This window comes from Diceros bicornis, chromosome 26, assembly GCF_020826845.1.
Source record: "Diceros bicornis minor isolate mBicDic1 chromosome 26, mDicBic1.mat.cur, whole genome shotgun sequence".
Lineage (NCBI taxonomy): Eukaryota > Metazoa > Chordata > Mammalia > Perissodactyla > Rhinocerotidae > Diceros > Diceros bicornis.
This window is the reverse complement of record NC_080765.1, coordinates 16,696,489-16,708,875: the sequence shown is the minus strand read 5'-3', so window position 1 is coordinate 16,708,875 and position 12,387 is coordinate 16,696,489. Positions and strand designations below refer to the sequence as shown.

Here is a 12,387-nt window from a genome sequence, read left to right as displayed (position 1 = left end):
CCAAATGAATAGCTGCTATCCAAGTACCAAGTTCTTTTTACTATATATACAGAATATTGGGTTTAATCCTAACTCTGAAAAAAGTGTTGTTTCTTGAGGAGAAAAAAAACAGCATGAGGTATTTTTACAAAGTTAGGCTATATTTAGTGTATTAGACTCAGCACAGCACAGGAGTAAAATAAAATATAAAGCCACTATCCCACTATCCTCCACCCTCTGCATGTGGGGACATGTACACACACACACACCCTCCATCAAGAAGTGCTATAGACCTTCTGTCCAAAGGCTTCCAAATCTTGTAGCTAATGGGACCTAAACTATTCCCTTAACAGCTGGCCTCAATTATTATTTTCTCAGTTGGGGGACTTTATTTCTAATCCTAACATTCTCTCAAACTAAATAATCACCATTTATTTTTGACAATACATAGAACTGTTGTATAGAAGTCTCAGAATCTCTTTATCACCCTCAATGCTCCTTCAATCATTCATGTTGAATGCTCTGGGTTTTTTTTAACCCATTTTCAACAGTGAAACAACACTAGAGAACAACACTCTCGGAAAGGATCAAAGGCTAATCATTAACTTTGCAATTCATTTTTTTAAATTTACTGATTCATTTATATCCTGTCTACTTCCAAAAAAGATCTGAAGTAGTTAATCTCAACAGCTCACACAAGCCACGTGGAATCATCTTACCACAATCTTCTACCTCATCTCATATAAATACTCCTAAAGTGATGCTCTGCCTTTTACAGTAAAATACCGAAATTCAGTAAGTCCAGTAAAATACTTGAACTCATAACCAAGCACATTATTCACACTCTCCCTTTTCTGCAAACTTCTCACCACTTAGGAACGCCTCAGATTCTAAAGCCATGCACACTTTCAGAAGTGAAATGCTGGAACTGACCCATTTACTCTGCAGTCCCATCCCAAACTTCCCAAGACAGAAAGTGAAAAATGCAACAGAAACGTAGCTCCACAGCTTTCCCTGACTGTAACAGCAGAAGAAGGTTCTGACCTTACTTAAACTAGCACTTCATACAGAAGCGAGCAAAACGCAGATAATTTGAAACCTTTAACATCAGTGTCAACCTCCATGCTCAACTAACCTTCTTTCTCAGCTTGCTAAAAAGCAGCAATACATGAAATCAGAAGGGACGAAGAGAGGATATAACACATTGGCTGGAGGACAGCTTGGTGGCATCAGAATGGGCTGCTATCACACTCTAAGAGCTATTAACGAGAATCACTCACCAATACTCACCTCATGGTGGGGTTGCTAACAATCAATGAAAGGGCTGACACCAGGCAGGAAAAGGGAGCAGGAGGAGAAGTGGACTAATTATCATTATTTACATCTCTCACTCCCTTTGCCACTCCCACTTAAGCAGCAGCCTCCACTCCAACTTCAAACTTCTGTGCCTGGTTTTCCAAGTCGTCTATCATCAGCCCACTCACCCTAGACTCAGAGATCACCAAGTACCCAGACCTGGAAGGGACCTTTGAGATCTTTTCCAGCAGTTTCCATACTGGATTATAGATTACAGATTACAATGCCAAGAATAAAAGTGCCCTGTGGTCAAATAAATTTAGGAAATAAGGTACATCACGTTGCCTCCTTTGATATTCAACACTTGCATTCACACAATAAAAGATTTTCAATCCTGGCAGAACAAGTCACCTGCTTAATTTTGTCTAGCCCATAAAGTTTCAAAACTATATGAGGGTAGATCACATTTTTTTGGGCTGGAACACAACCCATGAACATCCAATACAGCTATGTATCCTTCCAGCTTGGGTACCTAAAGCCTGGCTCTAAAACTGCTACTCTAAACCTCTCAACTAAAGGATGAAGAAAATGTTGCTTTTAGAGAGTGACTTCCCAAGGTCACTCAACTAGTTAGGATGGCCAAGCCTGGAATGTGGGTCTCCATTGGTCTTCTGACTCCCTCACAAGCACTCTTTACTTACACAATTTTGCACTCATTTCTACTAGCCTTTCCTTGCCCCCAAGTCCCAATGAATAGCATTTTCTCACTCTTGTGTCATGTTTCTGTGCCTTCTTCACTATTCCCTCTTCTCAGAATGCTCCTCCCATCTCCAAATCCTTCCCTAACTATCCAAATCACTTCAACCTTCTAGGCCCCATCTTCTCCAGGAAGCTTTCTCAAACACATCAGCCTATCGCACTACCCCTTCTCTGAAAGCCTATTGCACTTAGTTGGTATCAGGCAATTAGGTGCCTGTTTCAAAATCATTTTATAGGCACTGGACTTAATTTATCAACTAAACTGCACACTCTTTCAAGATGCGGCATATATTTTAGGTTTCTTTGTACTCTTTCTAGTGCCTTGCACATACCAAGCACTTCACAAATATTTGTTGACTAACACAAGGAACATGATTAATGTTTTTTAAACAACTGAATAAGTGAGATTTGACCATAATAAATTATTAGAGCCTATTAACATGGCATGTTGTAAGTACATCAAATTCTGTATAGCCTATTTACGCTACTGATGTGTAGGTAAGCCCTGAAACAGAGCTAGGAAATGAAGACCACATGAAAGTCTTGGTTTGATCCTCTACACACCAGAAACGAGTCTTCCTTCATTTTCACAAGCATGCAAAGCTCCAACTGGTGTCCTGCCTGCTAATCCCACCAATTTCACCTTTGGTTCCCTTGGTCAGTTGTATAAAAGGAGGCTGCTGTAAGAACTCAGTACACAACAGAAGAGTGAGGGGAAAAAAATTCGCAAAGTCAAATTTTCAGCCATGGTGCTCACATGGCTTCCTAATCGAGACAACACAGAAAGAAACCCAAATAAGAACAGAAAGGCAATATTATCTGGCACATCCAGGGTACACTGTCAGTCCCAGAACCCCAACATTTCCATTATACTTTTTTTGCTAGAAGGCACTTTAAAAAAAAAAACAAGGCATGATGTCTGGGGATATTCATTCACAATCTGTCATTCAAAGAATACCCAAATAAACAATACCATATCCAAATGGTAATTCCACTTCTCAGATGCATAATGAAAAGAACACCACATTCAACTTTAGCCTCCTCACCTACCCTCTTATCTTCCATCATGAGACTCTTCACAATCGCATACTTGAACTTCAGGGCACAATTACTCAAGACAAGTGTCCCTGCAGAATACGAAACTACCTCAGTCAGTTTTACTGCCTATAAAGTGTGAGACTTCTCAAACTACCTCCAAAGCTTTCATCATCTTAAATAAGTATCCAACAATAGCTAAAAAATAATCAACATACAAATGCAGGTTCTCATTAGGCAAGTTTCTTAATTTTACTCCAGCTATTAGGAAAACCATAGTTGGACTGGAACAATTTATATCAGCACATTTCATTATGAGTTAGGAGCCTCTGTTTTAAAAGAGAAGTCAAAATCAGCTACTCAGGACAAAATCATAAAGTCAAATAATGTGCCCTTTAACACCTAAAGTACACTACTCCACAGTTAGCCAGCTGTGAACCCGCATAAGCTTCAAGCTTAGCTGTGCAAGCCAACATTTCTGGTTTCTTATCACAACATCATACTAGCAGTAGCCTTGAGGATACGTGGTGACAACTGTTTTCATTCTAAACCAAGGCACAAAAGCACAGTACATATTTAGGATAACTCTTAGCATCTGTGATAATTCTTAACATTTAAAAGTACTCCTGTAACATACATTTCTGTCCAAGTTCATAGTTTAGTTGCTTGTTTCCTAATAAGCCCTCACATTCTTGGTGGTAGTTCAGTAAATCTTCCAAACTGAATACAGTGGGACACCAGAGGTTTTATTTTAATGATCAACACACACATAGGTTTGACCATCCAGCCTGGACACAAATGTACAGCAAACAGATCTACCTTTTCCCAAAGAACCGGACATACATGATGATTTTTATTCCCCACTGTGTTTTTAATCTGAAAAGTTTATTTACAGCTTTCCTACAAAAGTTGGGCCTCTTAAATGTGAACACTGACAGAAAAGGATATTTGATGATATTAGGGAACTGTTGTTAATTTATTTAGGTATGATAATAGTACTACGGGGTTTTTGGTGGGTTTTTTTTTTTGAGTCATTACCATTTAGAGATACATACAGAAATATTTACATATTTCTCATATTACATCCGAGAGGGAGGCGTGAGTAGATGGTATACAGACGAAACAAGATGAGACAGGAGTTGGTAGTTGTTGAACTTGGGTGTTGGATACACTGGGGTTTATTACACTGTTCTCTCTACTTTTGTATATGTTTAAATTTTTCTATACAGTTTTAAAGAAACCTTTTTAAAAGTTAGACCTTTTATACCCACACACAGATGTATAAATGATATTTAGATACAAAGGTATTCAGCTAACCAAAGTAACCTGGGTTTTGAATCTAGAAAAGTAGAAGAAAAAATAATCACAGCAAGGAAAGGAATAGTATTAACGACACACTTTGAACTTAGTCTTCTTTAAAAATTAAAGTTTTTTATGCCCAAAAGAAACTAGAATGGGCACATGTTCTCTCAAAAGCAAAATGGATATATACATATATCCATCACAAACCCAAATATTTATTTATTAATAAAGTAAAACAATCAACAACTGCATAAGTTATATCTATCTGTACTTGGCCTTCAATGTTCATGGGACTCTGCAGGCCCCTCTTGCTTACTTACTGAGAGGGGCCACACAGCAGCCCAGGATGATCATGTAGAAAACAGAACCACTTGTAACCAGCTCTTACAAATACCATCCTAAACCAGCCACTGAGAGCAATGATGAACCAAATTCTAGGCTGCCATTTCAATTCCTATTTTAAAACGGGAGAGAAAGAGAGAGAGAGACAGAGAGAGAGAGAGAGATCACACTGCACAGTACCCTCTCACCATGCAAACGTTAAAGCCCCAGTTAGGATTATCCTAAGAAGTGGTGAGCCTCAACACTCAAAACAATTGTGTAAAATCCATTTTAGCCAATAAAGCACCAGTTCTGAACCCAAGGGTAACTGATTCAATCACTAACATCAAAATCTATGGCCACCAATACCACCACCACTACCCTCCCTTCCTCCCCAATCACTGGCCACCATACACCACCATCACCACCAGCAGCCCAACCAAAAAGCAGTTCAAACAGAAAAGAACAACACTGACAGAAAGGCTTCCTTTTTAAAAGTATTTAAACCCGACACCTAAACACACACACATAACCAGCAATCTAAACCTGCACAGTTAACTGCATGTGAGATTTAAGCTGTCATTAACAAAGCTTGCATGTGAACATCGCAAAAATACCATAATAACAGCAAAAAACCAAAGGGAAAGGAAAAGTTTCCTTCAGGAACCTCAAACCATCACATCAGGTGCGTGAAAGGCTAGAAACCAACTCCTATCTTGGTTTTGTGCTTAAGAAAGCGGACCAACTCTGCAGAATCTCAAAGCCTTCTGTGTGTGGTGTGTTGGGGGTGGGGATAGGGAGGTAGGGGGAGGAAAAAAGAGGGTTACGTTTAGAGAGGCCAATGACTGATCCCAGCACCAAATCAGACGCATTCAGGTAAAGAGAGTGTCCCCCTGACCCCTGGACAGTCTCCCTCTACCTCCCATCCCATCCCCCAGGAGCTGGTTAGCTAGCAGGAAAATGTGCATTTGGAAATCAACGCTTCAGGTGCCCAAGGAATAAAGAAAGACACACATACACACACACACACAAAGCCAATCAGAGAGAGAAAAAAAGAAAAGAAAATACAAAAAAAGGAAAGGGAGAGGGACAATTGGGTGACAAGCCCTTCAGATATCAGCTAGGATTTTATTCTTTCCTCCCACCAGTCCTCCCTGGTGTACCTTTTTCTGCCCTTTAACCAAATTGCTCATGTACACACACACATGTGCATATGTACGTGTATAGACAATATTATAATTAACCCTTTCTGTAATAGGGCCCCATACGGAATACAGAAAGATATTCCATCCTTTCCTCTCTTCTCTCCCCTCCTCCCTCCTTTCTCCCAACCAGGAGAAAACGCCCCCTTCTCCAGCTTCACCAAAAAAAAATAAAAAAAGGCAGGGGAGGAGGACAGAGAAACCACAAATCCCCATCACTCTCGGGTCCCGAGGACACCCAGGAAAGGTATATACTATACAGACACACACATGGACATATGGCTCTGTAGAAGGCACAGAGAGAACCGTCCACAGGCGCCCCAAACCCAGAAAGAGACTTCCACCAGCCAAGAAGCCATGATTGGGGAGGGAGAGGAGGAAGGAGTAGGGGCAGAGCTATCCGTGGAGGGGGGCGCATTGTTGTGATGCCTGAACCCCTTTCTCTCTGCCCATCTGCTGTGGAGGGGGTGCGGGGAGGGGGCGCCGGGGAAAGGCGAGCGAGAACGAGGAAACGAGGAGACCAGGCACGGCTTCGCGATTCCCTCCTGCCGCCTGTCTGCCCGCGCCCCCAGCTCCCCTCCAACAATAAGACCTCAGCCCAGACAGACCGACAGACAGACCAGAGCGCGGCGGGGGAGGCAGCAGAGCCCGGCGCAGCCCAGTGGGGTCGCGCATAAAGGGAAACCGGCGGGAGGGGGGTCCCCCTTACCTCCAGCGCTTCAAAAGTGACAAAGCTGGTCATGGCAAATCCATCAATGATGTCCTCTTCGGCCGAGGTGGACTCTCTCCGCTTCCTCCGCGGGGGTCTGGGCCGGGACGGGGCGGAGGACGGGGGCTTCCCATTGTCTTCCTTGTCGGAGCCCGACGACGAGGCGAGCGAGGGCGCCCGGGTCCGGCCGGCCCCGCCGCCGCCGGCCGCGCCGGCCCCCAGCCCGCCCCGGGAGCGCCTCTCCCGGTCTCGCTGCGACCGCGAACGCCGCTTTTTGCGGAGTCCATGGCCCCGCGTCGGGCCATCCATGGCTCTGCCGCGCCGGGGTCTCCCCGCTCGCCGCCTGCCCGCCACAGGCTCCGGCCGCGGCCACACAAAAAAATTGACACCAACCCCTCCCTCCCCCTTCTCGGCTTCCCTCCGCCCCGAGGAGGGCGCGGGGGAGACGGCGGCCGAAAGAAGGGAGAGAGGGGAAGAAAGAGAGGAGAAAGAAAAGGGGGAAGGGGCGGAGAGAGGGAGGAGGGACGGGAGCGAGGGCGAGAGGCGAGGAGCCCAAGTGCGGGGCTGCCCACAGCACCGAGGGTCGGAGATTCCTGTGAGCGGCGCCGAGCAAAGTAATGGCTGAACACACAGGTCTCCTTTAGAGGAAAAAAAATAACTCACCAAGCAGGCAATAAATCAGAATAGCGGAATGCTTTGATCAAGAGACTGGGAGGCTCCGGGGAGCCCTCCCCGCGGCCATTCTCCGCCGCGCCCCCCGCCCCCCGAAAACGCCTGCCCCCCCGATGCAAAATCGGGTCCGAAAAGGTCGCGGGAAAGTGGGGGCAATGAACTTCACCCGCCCCTCGCGCAGGAAAACACCCCCGCCGCCTCTCACACACGCCTCAGAGAAAACTCACTCCCAGGCTCCAAAATTTTTAAGAAATGCATCCAGGGGAGGCCACGGCTTCCGAGCGACCTGAGAGGGACGAGACCGCCCAGAGAGGGAAGCATAATAATGAAATAATGACGAGGGGAGAGGGCGAAACTGGGAGAGGTGGAGGAGAAGGGAGGTGGAGGAAGGGAAGGAGGATGCTGGAGCAGTTGTGGGGTTTGCTTTTCGGTCTTGGAGGGGGGAGGAGAGGGAGATGAAAGAAGAGAAGAAGCAGACCCTGACGCTGCCACCCACCCCCCTCCTCAAAAAAATATTTTTTCCAGTCCCAGAGAAGAGGTCACCCTTCCTCAAAAAAGGGAGGGGGTGAGTCAGTCGACGAGGAAAGCAGAAAGAAATCTCCAGCAGGAGAGACACCGGTGTGCCGTCGCCTCCTGCCGCCGCCGCTGCCTCTTCTCTTCGCCCAGCCCGAGGGAGAAGCGCGGCCAGAAAGCGCCGGGAACGCCGCTCTCGCCGCCGCCGCTAACGCTGCCGCCGCCGCCGCCGCGAGAGCCCCGAGCCGGAGGGTGCACGGCGTGTCCCCGGGCGGCTGCAGCGGGAGCCCGGGCACGGCCCCATCCTCCGCCCGCCCGCCTCGCTCAGCTCCCGCTCCTCCCCCTCCGCGGCCGGCCCACCGCCGCCGCCGCCGCCGCCGCCGCCCGCCTCAGCCCAGCCCCGCGCCCGCCCGCGCGCGCGCGCACGCGCAGCCGCCCTCCCCGCGCCTCGCTCGGCGCGCGCTCCCGCCCCCGCGGCCCCGGCCGGCTGGATCACGTGGCCGGCAGGGCTGCCTCCTCCCCCGCCCCCTCCCCAGTTGTAGAGTGTGTAGAAAGCAAAAGGCAGGGGGCTGGCCGCGCTCGCGAGCCCAGGGCATGCGCGCTGGGGCGGCCGGGCCTGCGCACTGGGGGTGGAGGGGAGCGGGGAGTGGGGAGCGAAGGGGGACCGGGGTGTGGAGGGGGACCGGGGTGTGGAGGGGGCCGCCCGCGTGGGGTCGGTTGCGGCCGGGCAGAGTTGGCGCGCGAGGGTGTGGAAGACGCGAAATGATCCCGCCAGTCGCACCGGGGATGCCTGCGGGCCACTGTCCCCAGTCTACTCCGGGTGCCCAGCTCCGCGCCCTCAGCACCCTTCTCGGGACACTTGTCCGTCGACCCCCACCCCAGGCCCGTCCGAGGCGCCCGGGCCGCCTTCTCGGGAGGCCCCCAGGGTATTTTCCTTGGGCGACCTGCGCGGCGAGGGAAAGAGGGATTTCAGAGAAGGGACACAGGGGGGCTTCCCTGGGAGGGGGGCGCGACTGCGGACGGCAGAAAAGGGAGCGGGTGCCAAAGCGCGGGCCTCTGCTCCACTGGGGGGCACTGGGAGGCCCCATGGGCGGAGTTGGAAACTTTTTCCCCACGTGGTAGCATAACCCGTGGCCAAGTAACCCGGCGGCCGAATGACCTCTCGGCCCTCCGCCTTCAAGCGGGGGCCCCTGGGGCGCGCGGGCGGCTTTGGACCTGGCAGCGCGAGGCCGTGCGCCGGAAGAACGAACTTGAACCTCAGCTTCGGCGGGCGAGGGGGCGGGGCTGAAGGGGCCGGAATCGCCGCAGTCCGAGGACCCGTTAGACCCGCAGAACTCGGCCCCAGCCAGAGGGAGCTTCCTTTATTTGGGGGGAGCGGGGTCTTCCTGCTTTACCTATCACTGCCCCTCCTCCCGCCGCAATGTAGCTGATGCGTATAAAAAGTTGTATTAAGGAGCCGGCTGCAGCCCAGAATCGATCAGAAAAAGCGACCAGCCTCTTTGGGTGAAGTAGCTGTGCGTTTTTCGGAGCACTGGAATTGATCTACACGGATCAGGAAAACGCCAATAGCCCTCTCTCACGAACCAGTTTGACACCCGCTTCACTTTCTGTCCAGGCACGTAAACACCGTGGCACATCATACCTTACCCCCAGCAGCCTACATTTTGGGGAGGAAGAAAAGGAAAATAAACTGACATTTTTTTAATTGCTCGCAGTGGGCCAAGCACTGTACTAGACGCTTTGTACATGATTTCTCCTCTTTAGAATCTAAATCTGCACGTTTTATTAGTACTACTGGAAGGAGGTGGTGGAGAAGACAGTAAAGACATGACAACCTGAAATACCCAAGATTGGTTAATTGATTCATTTCTCATTTAGCGATGCTTAGGGCCTATTATGTACCAGGCACGGTTCTAGGTGCTGGGAATACAGTAGTACACAAAACAGAGAAGGTCCTCCCTCTTGGACTTTACGTTCTAGCAGGGAAGCCTCACCCATCTTGTACTTCGCGATGACAAATTAATGGTTTGTCAGTCCCTTGTTTTAAGTCATGCTCCTTCAGCGCCCCTATTTCTGGAACCCAGGTCTGGATCCTTGTGAAATCGAAGTCGAGGACGGGATGCAAGGATCGTGGGAGCCATCACGCAAGAGCAAAGAGGAGCAACCACTGAACTGTAAATAAGACTTGAGCTTCCTGCTTGTCCAGGGAACAAACCATTTGACCTTAGGCAAGGCTCTTGAATGACTAGTTTTCTCGTCTGTAAATCAAAGAGGTTCCAGTAAATGTTCAAAAAGTTCCCTTTCAGGTCTACCACTGACCTTCCCAAAAGATGACATCTTTTCAAGTAGATTGTGTGCTTTATTTCTTGAGAATAGTGACTGATATATGGGATCTGATTCAATTTATTAGGAACACGGTGCCACTTTCCAAAATTACCTACCTAAGATAACTTTCCCTGGAGCAATTAGCCAGTACCTCTGTCCAGTGTAACTTCTGTGTTAACTTCTAGGATGCTGTCCCAGCAGCTGTTAAAGTCCACTGAGGTTATCAAGCTCGTGCCTACAAAAAAAGGCAAGTTCTTTGTCACTTGAAATGAGGATCTGAGCTCATTTTTAGGGTTTTTAGGAATGTGAAAGATGCCTTAGATACTGATAAGTTTCAAGGAAAACTAGGAATAACATTGCAACTACAGTCACTTTTCAACAACTTTGGAGGTTGGGTTGCAGAAGGTGTGAAATTGGCAAATATAATAAAAAGTATAATAGTGACTTTCCCGAGTAGCCCTTGGCAGTCCTGTCTTTAAAGAGTAATGTCTGGTAGGGGAAAAAAAATGGATGGTAATGCACTGCATCCAAGAACCTTGCCTCTGGCAAGAGTAATTTGCAAATGCATTTTGGGATAACACTTAAATGATTTTTTTCAGGATCCAAGGGTAATGCTCACTGGAATTGATAATGCCTTTTGGGTCAGAGTTTCAGTTTCCTTCCATCAGAGAATTAAAATTGTTTGTGGATTATATTGCCCATATGTGTTTCTAGTTCTCCATATTGTCTATGTTGTAAGAGCTAATGATGAATAACCAACATGTAATAAGCTTACTATATGCCAGGCACTGTTCTAAGTTGCATTAAAATAATCTCATTTAATTCTCATAAATTTTAAGAAAGGTTTCTTTCTTCTATACCTATTTTACAGTTGAGTAAACTGAGGCTTAAGAAAGTTAAGCACAGGTGGCATATCTCTTTAGTGGTAAGGTGAATTTGAGTGACTCCAAAACTTGTTGTCTTAATGGTTATGCTGAAATGCCTTGCTCAGAATGATTCCTCAAGAAATCAAATGCTATGTATACAGTACAACCACTTTGGAAAACTATTTGGCAATATCTACTGAAGTTAAACGTATGAAAACCCTATGGCCAAGCAATTCCTTTCCTAGGAATGTACCAACGTCAAATGTATACTAAAAGATATGTATTAAACAGCTCAGAGAAACACTGTTTACAATAACCTCCAAACTGGAAATAACCTGAATGTTCATTGACAGTAAAATGGATAAATAACTGGTGATGTATCCATATAAAGGAATACTATACAACAATAAGAATGAATAATCTCCTTCTACATGCATTAACATATATGATTCTCAGAAATATAATGCTAAATGAAAGAAGTGAGACACACAAGAGTATTGTACAAAAACAGGCAAAACTCATTGATGCTCTCTGAAGTTGAGATAGTGGTTACTCTTGAAGGGAGCTAATGACAAGGAGGGGGCATAAACAGGGCTTCGGGGGAGTTAATCGTGTTCTGTTTCTTGAGCTTGATGCTGCTTGCACTTATGTGTTCAGTTTGTGAAAATTCATCAAGGTGTACTATTATGAAATATGCATTTCTCTGTATGTGTATTATACTTCAACAAAAAATTTAAAAATGCTCTGTATAAGTGTGTGGGGGGGTATTGTTTGTGTACATATCAATCCCTATATAATACTTTATTTTTTTTCATGTATTAATGACACCATGCAAATGCTCATTAACAGTAAAATGGATAAATGAGCTATGGTTTGTTCACATATTACTGTACAGTGTGAATATACAATGGAATACTATATGGTAAATCAAAATAAAAGCATAGCATTTTATCAGATTTCTTAGTGAGTAGAATGAAACATAAAGCTTAAACTTGAAATGGGCAGTTTGAATGAGCTCAAAATGCATATCAGCAAAACCTTAGGTGAATTCTTTGCCAAAAGATTGTAGTTGATAAAGGATAAAGCTAAAGAAATAATTCCAAAAGAGGTTGCTTGTTTAGTAGGGAGAACACTCAAGTGGTTCTGGAATATGCAAAGGAAAAAACTTACATCTGTGTTCAGGAATAAACTACTTAACCCAGGGGAGCTTCTCCAGTTGTACAATCTTTTATTCGAATTGATGATTAATACTCCAACTACAGCTTGAACATTCAACCTTGACTAGTCAAAGAATACTATTATAGCTCAATGACTGAACTGAACTCTGAGCTTTCCACTAGCAACAGCTATTTTTGGTACCATATTTTCTAAATTACTAAATTTTTATATCCCTCTAAGTCTTGCACTT

At 46.3% G+C, this 12,387-nt stretch overlaps 1 protein-coding gene across 6 annotated transcripts in view; it reads right to left on the bottom strand.

Moving 5' to 3' along the window:
• The window catches only part of AUTS2 (activator of transcription and developmental regulator AUTS2), a 1,110,481-nt gene extending 1,103,163 nt beyond the window's left edge, over nucleotides 1-7,318 (bottom strand). For all 6 annotated transcript variants that reach the window (XM_058569470.1, XM_058569469.1, XM_058569471.1 and 3 more), the window contains exon 1: nucleotides 6,604-7,318. In XM_058569470.1, coding sequence (XP_058425453.1) covers nucleotides 6,604-6,912 — 309 coding nt within the window. In that variant the 5' untranslated portion in view covers nucleotides 6,913-7,318. The remainder of the gene's footprint in view (nucleotides 1-6,603) is intronic.
• Between the last annotated feature and the right edge of the window lie 5,069 nt (nucleotides 7,319-12,387).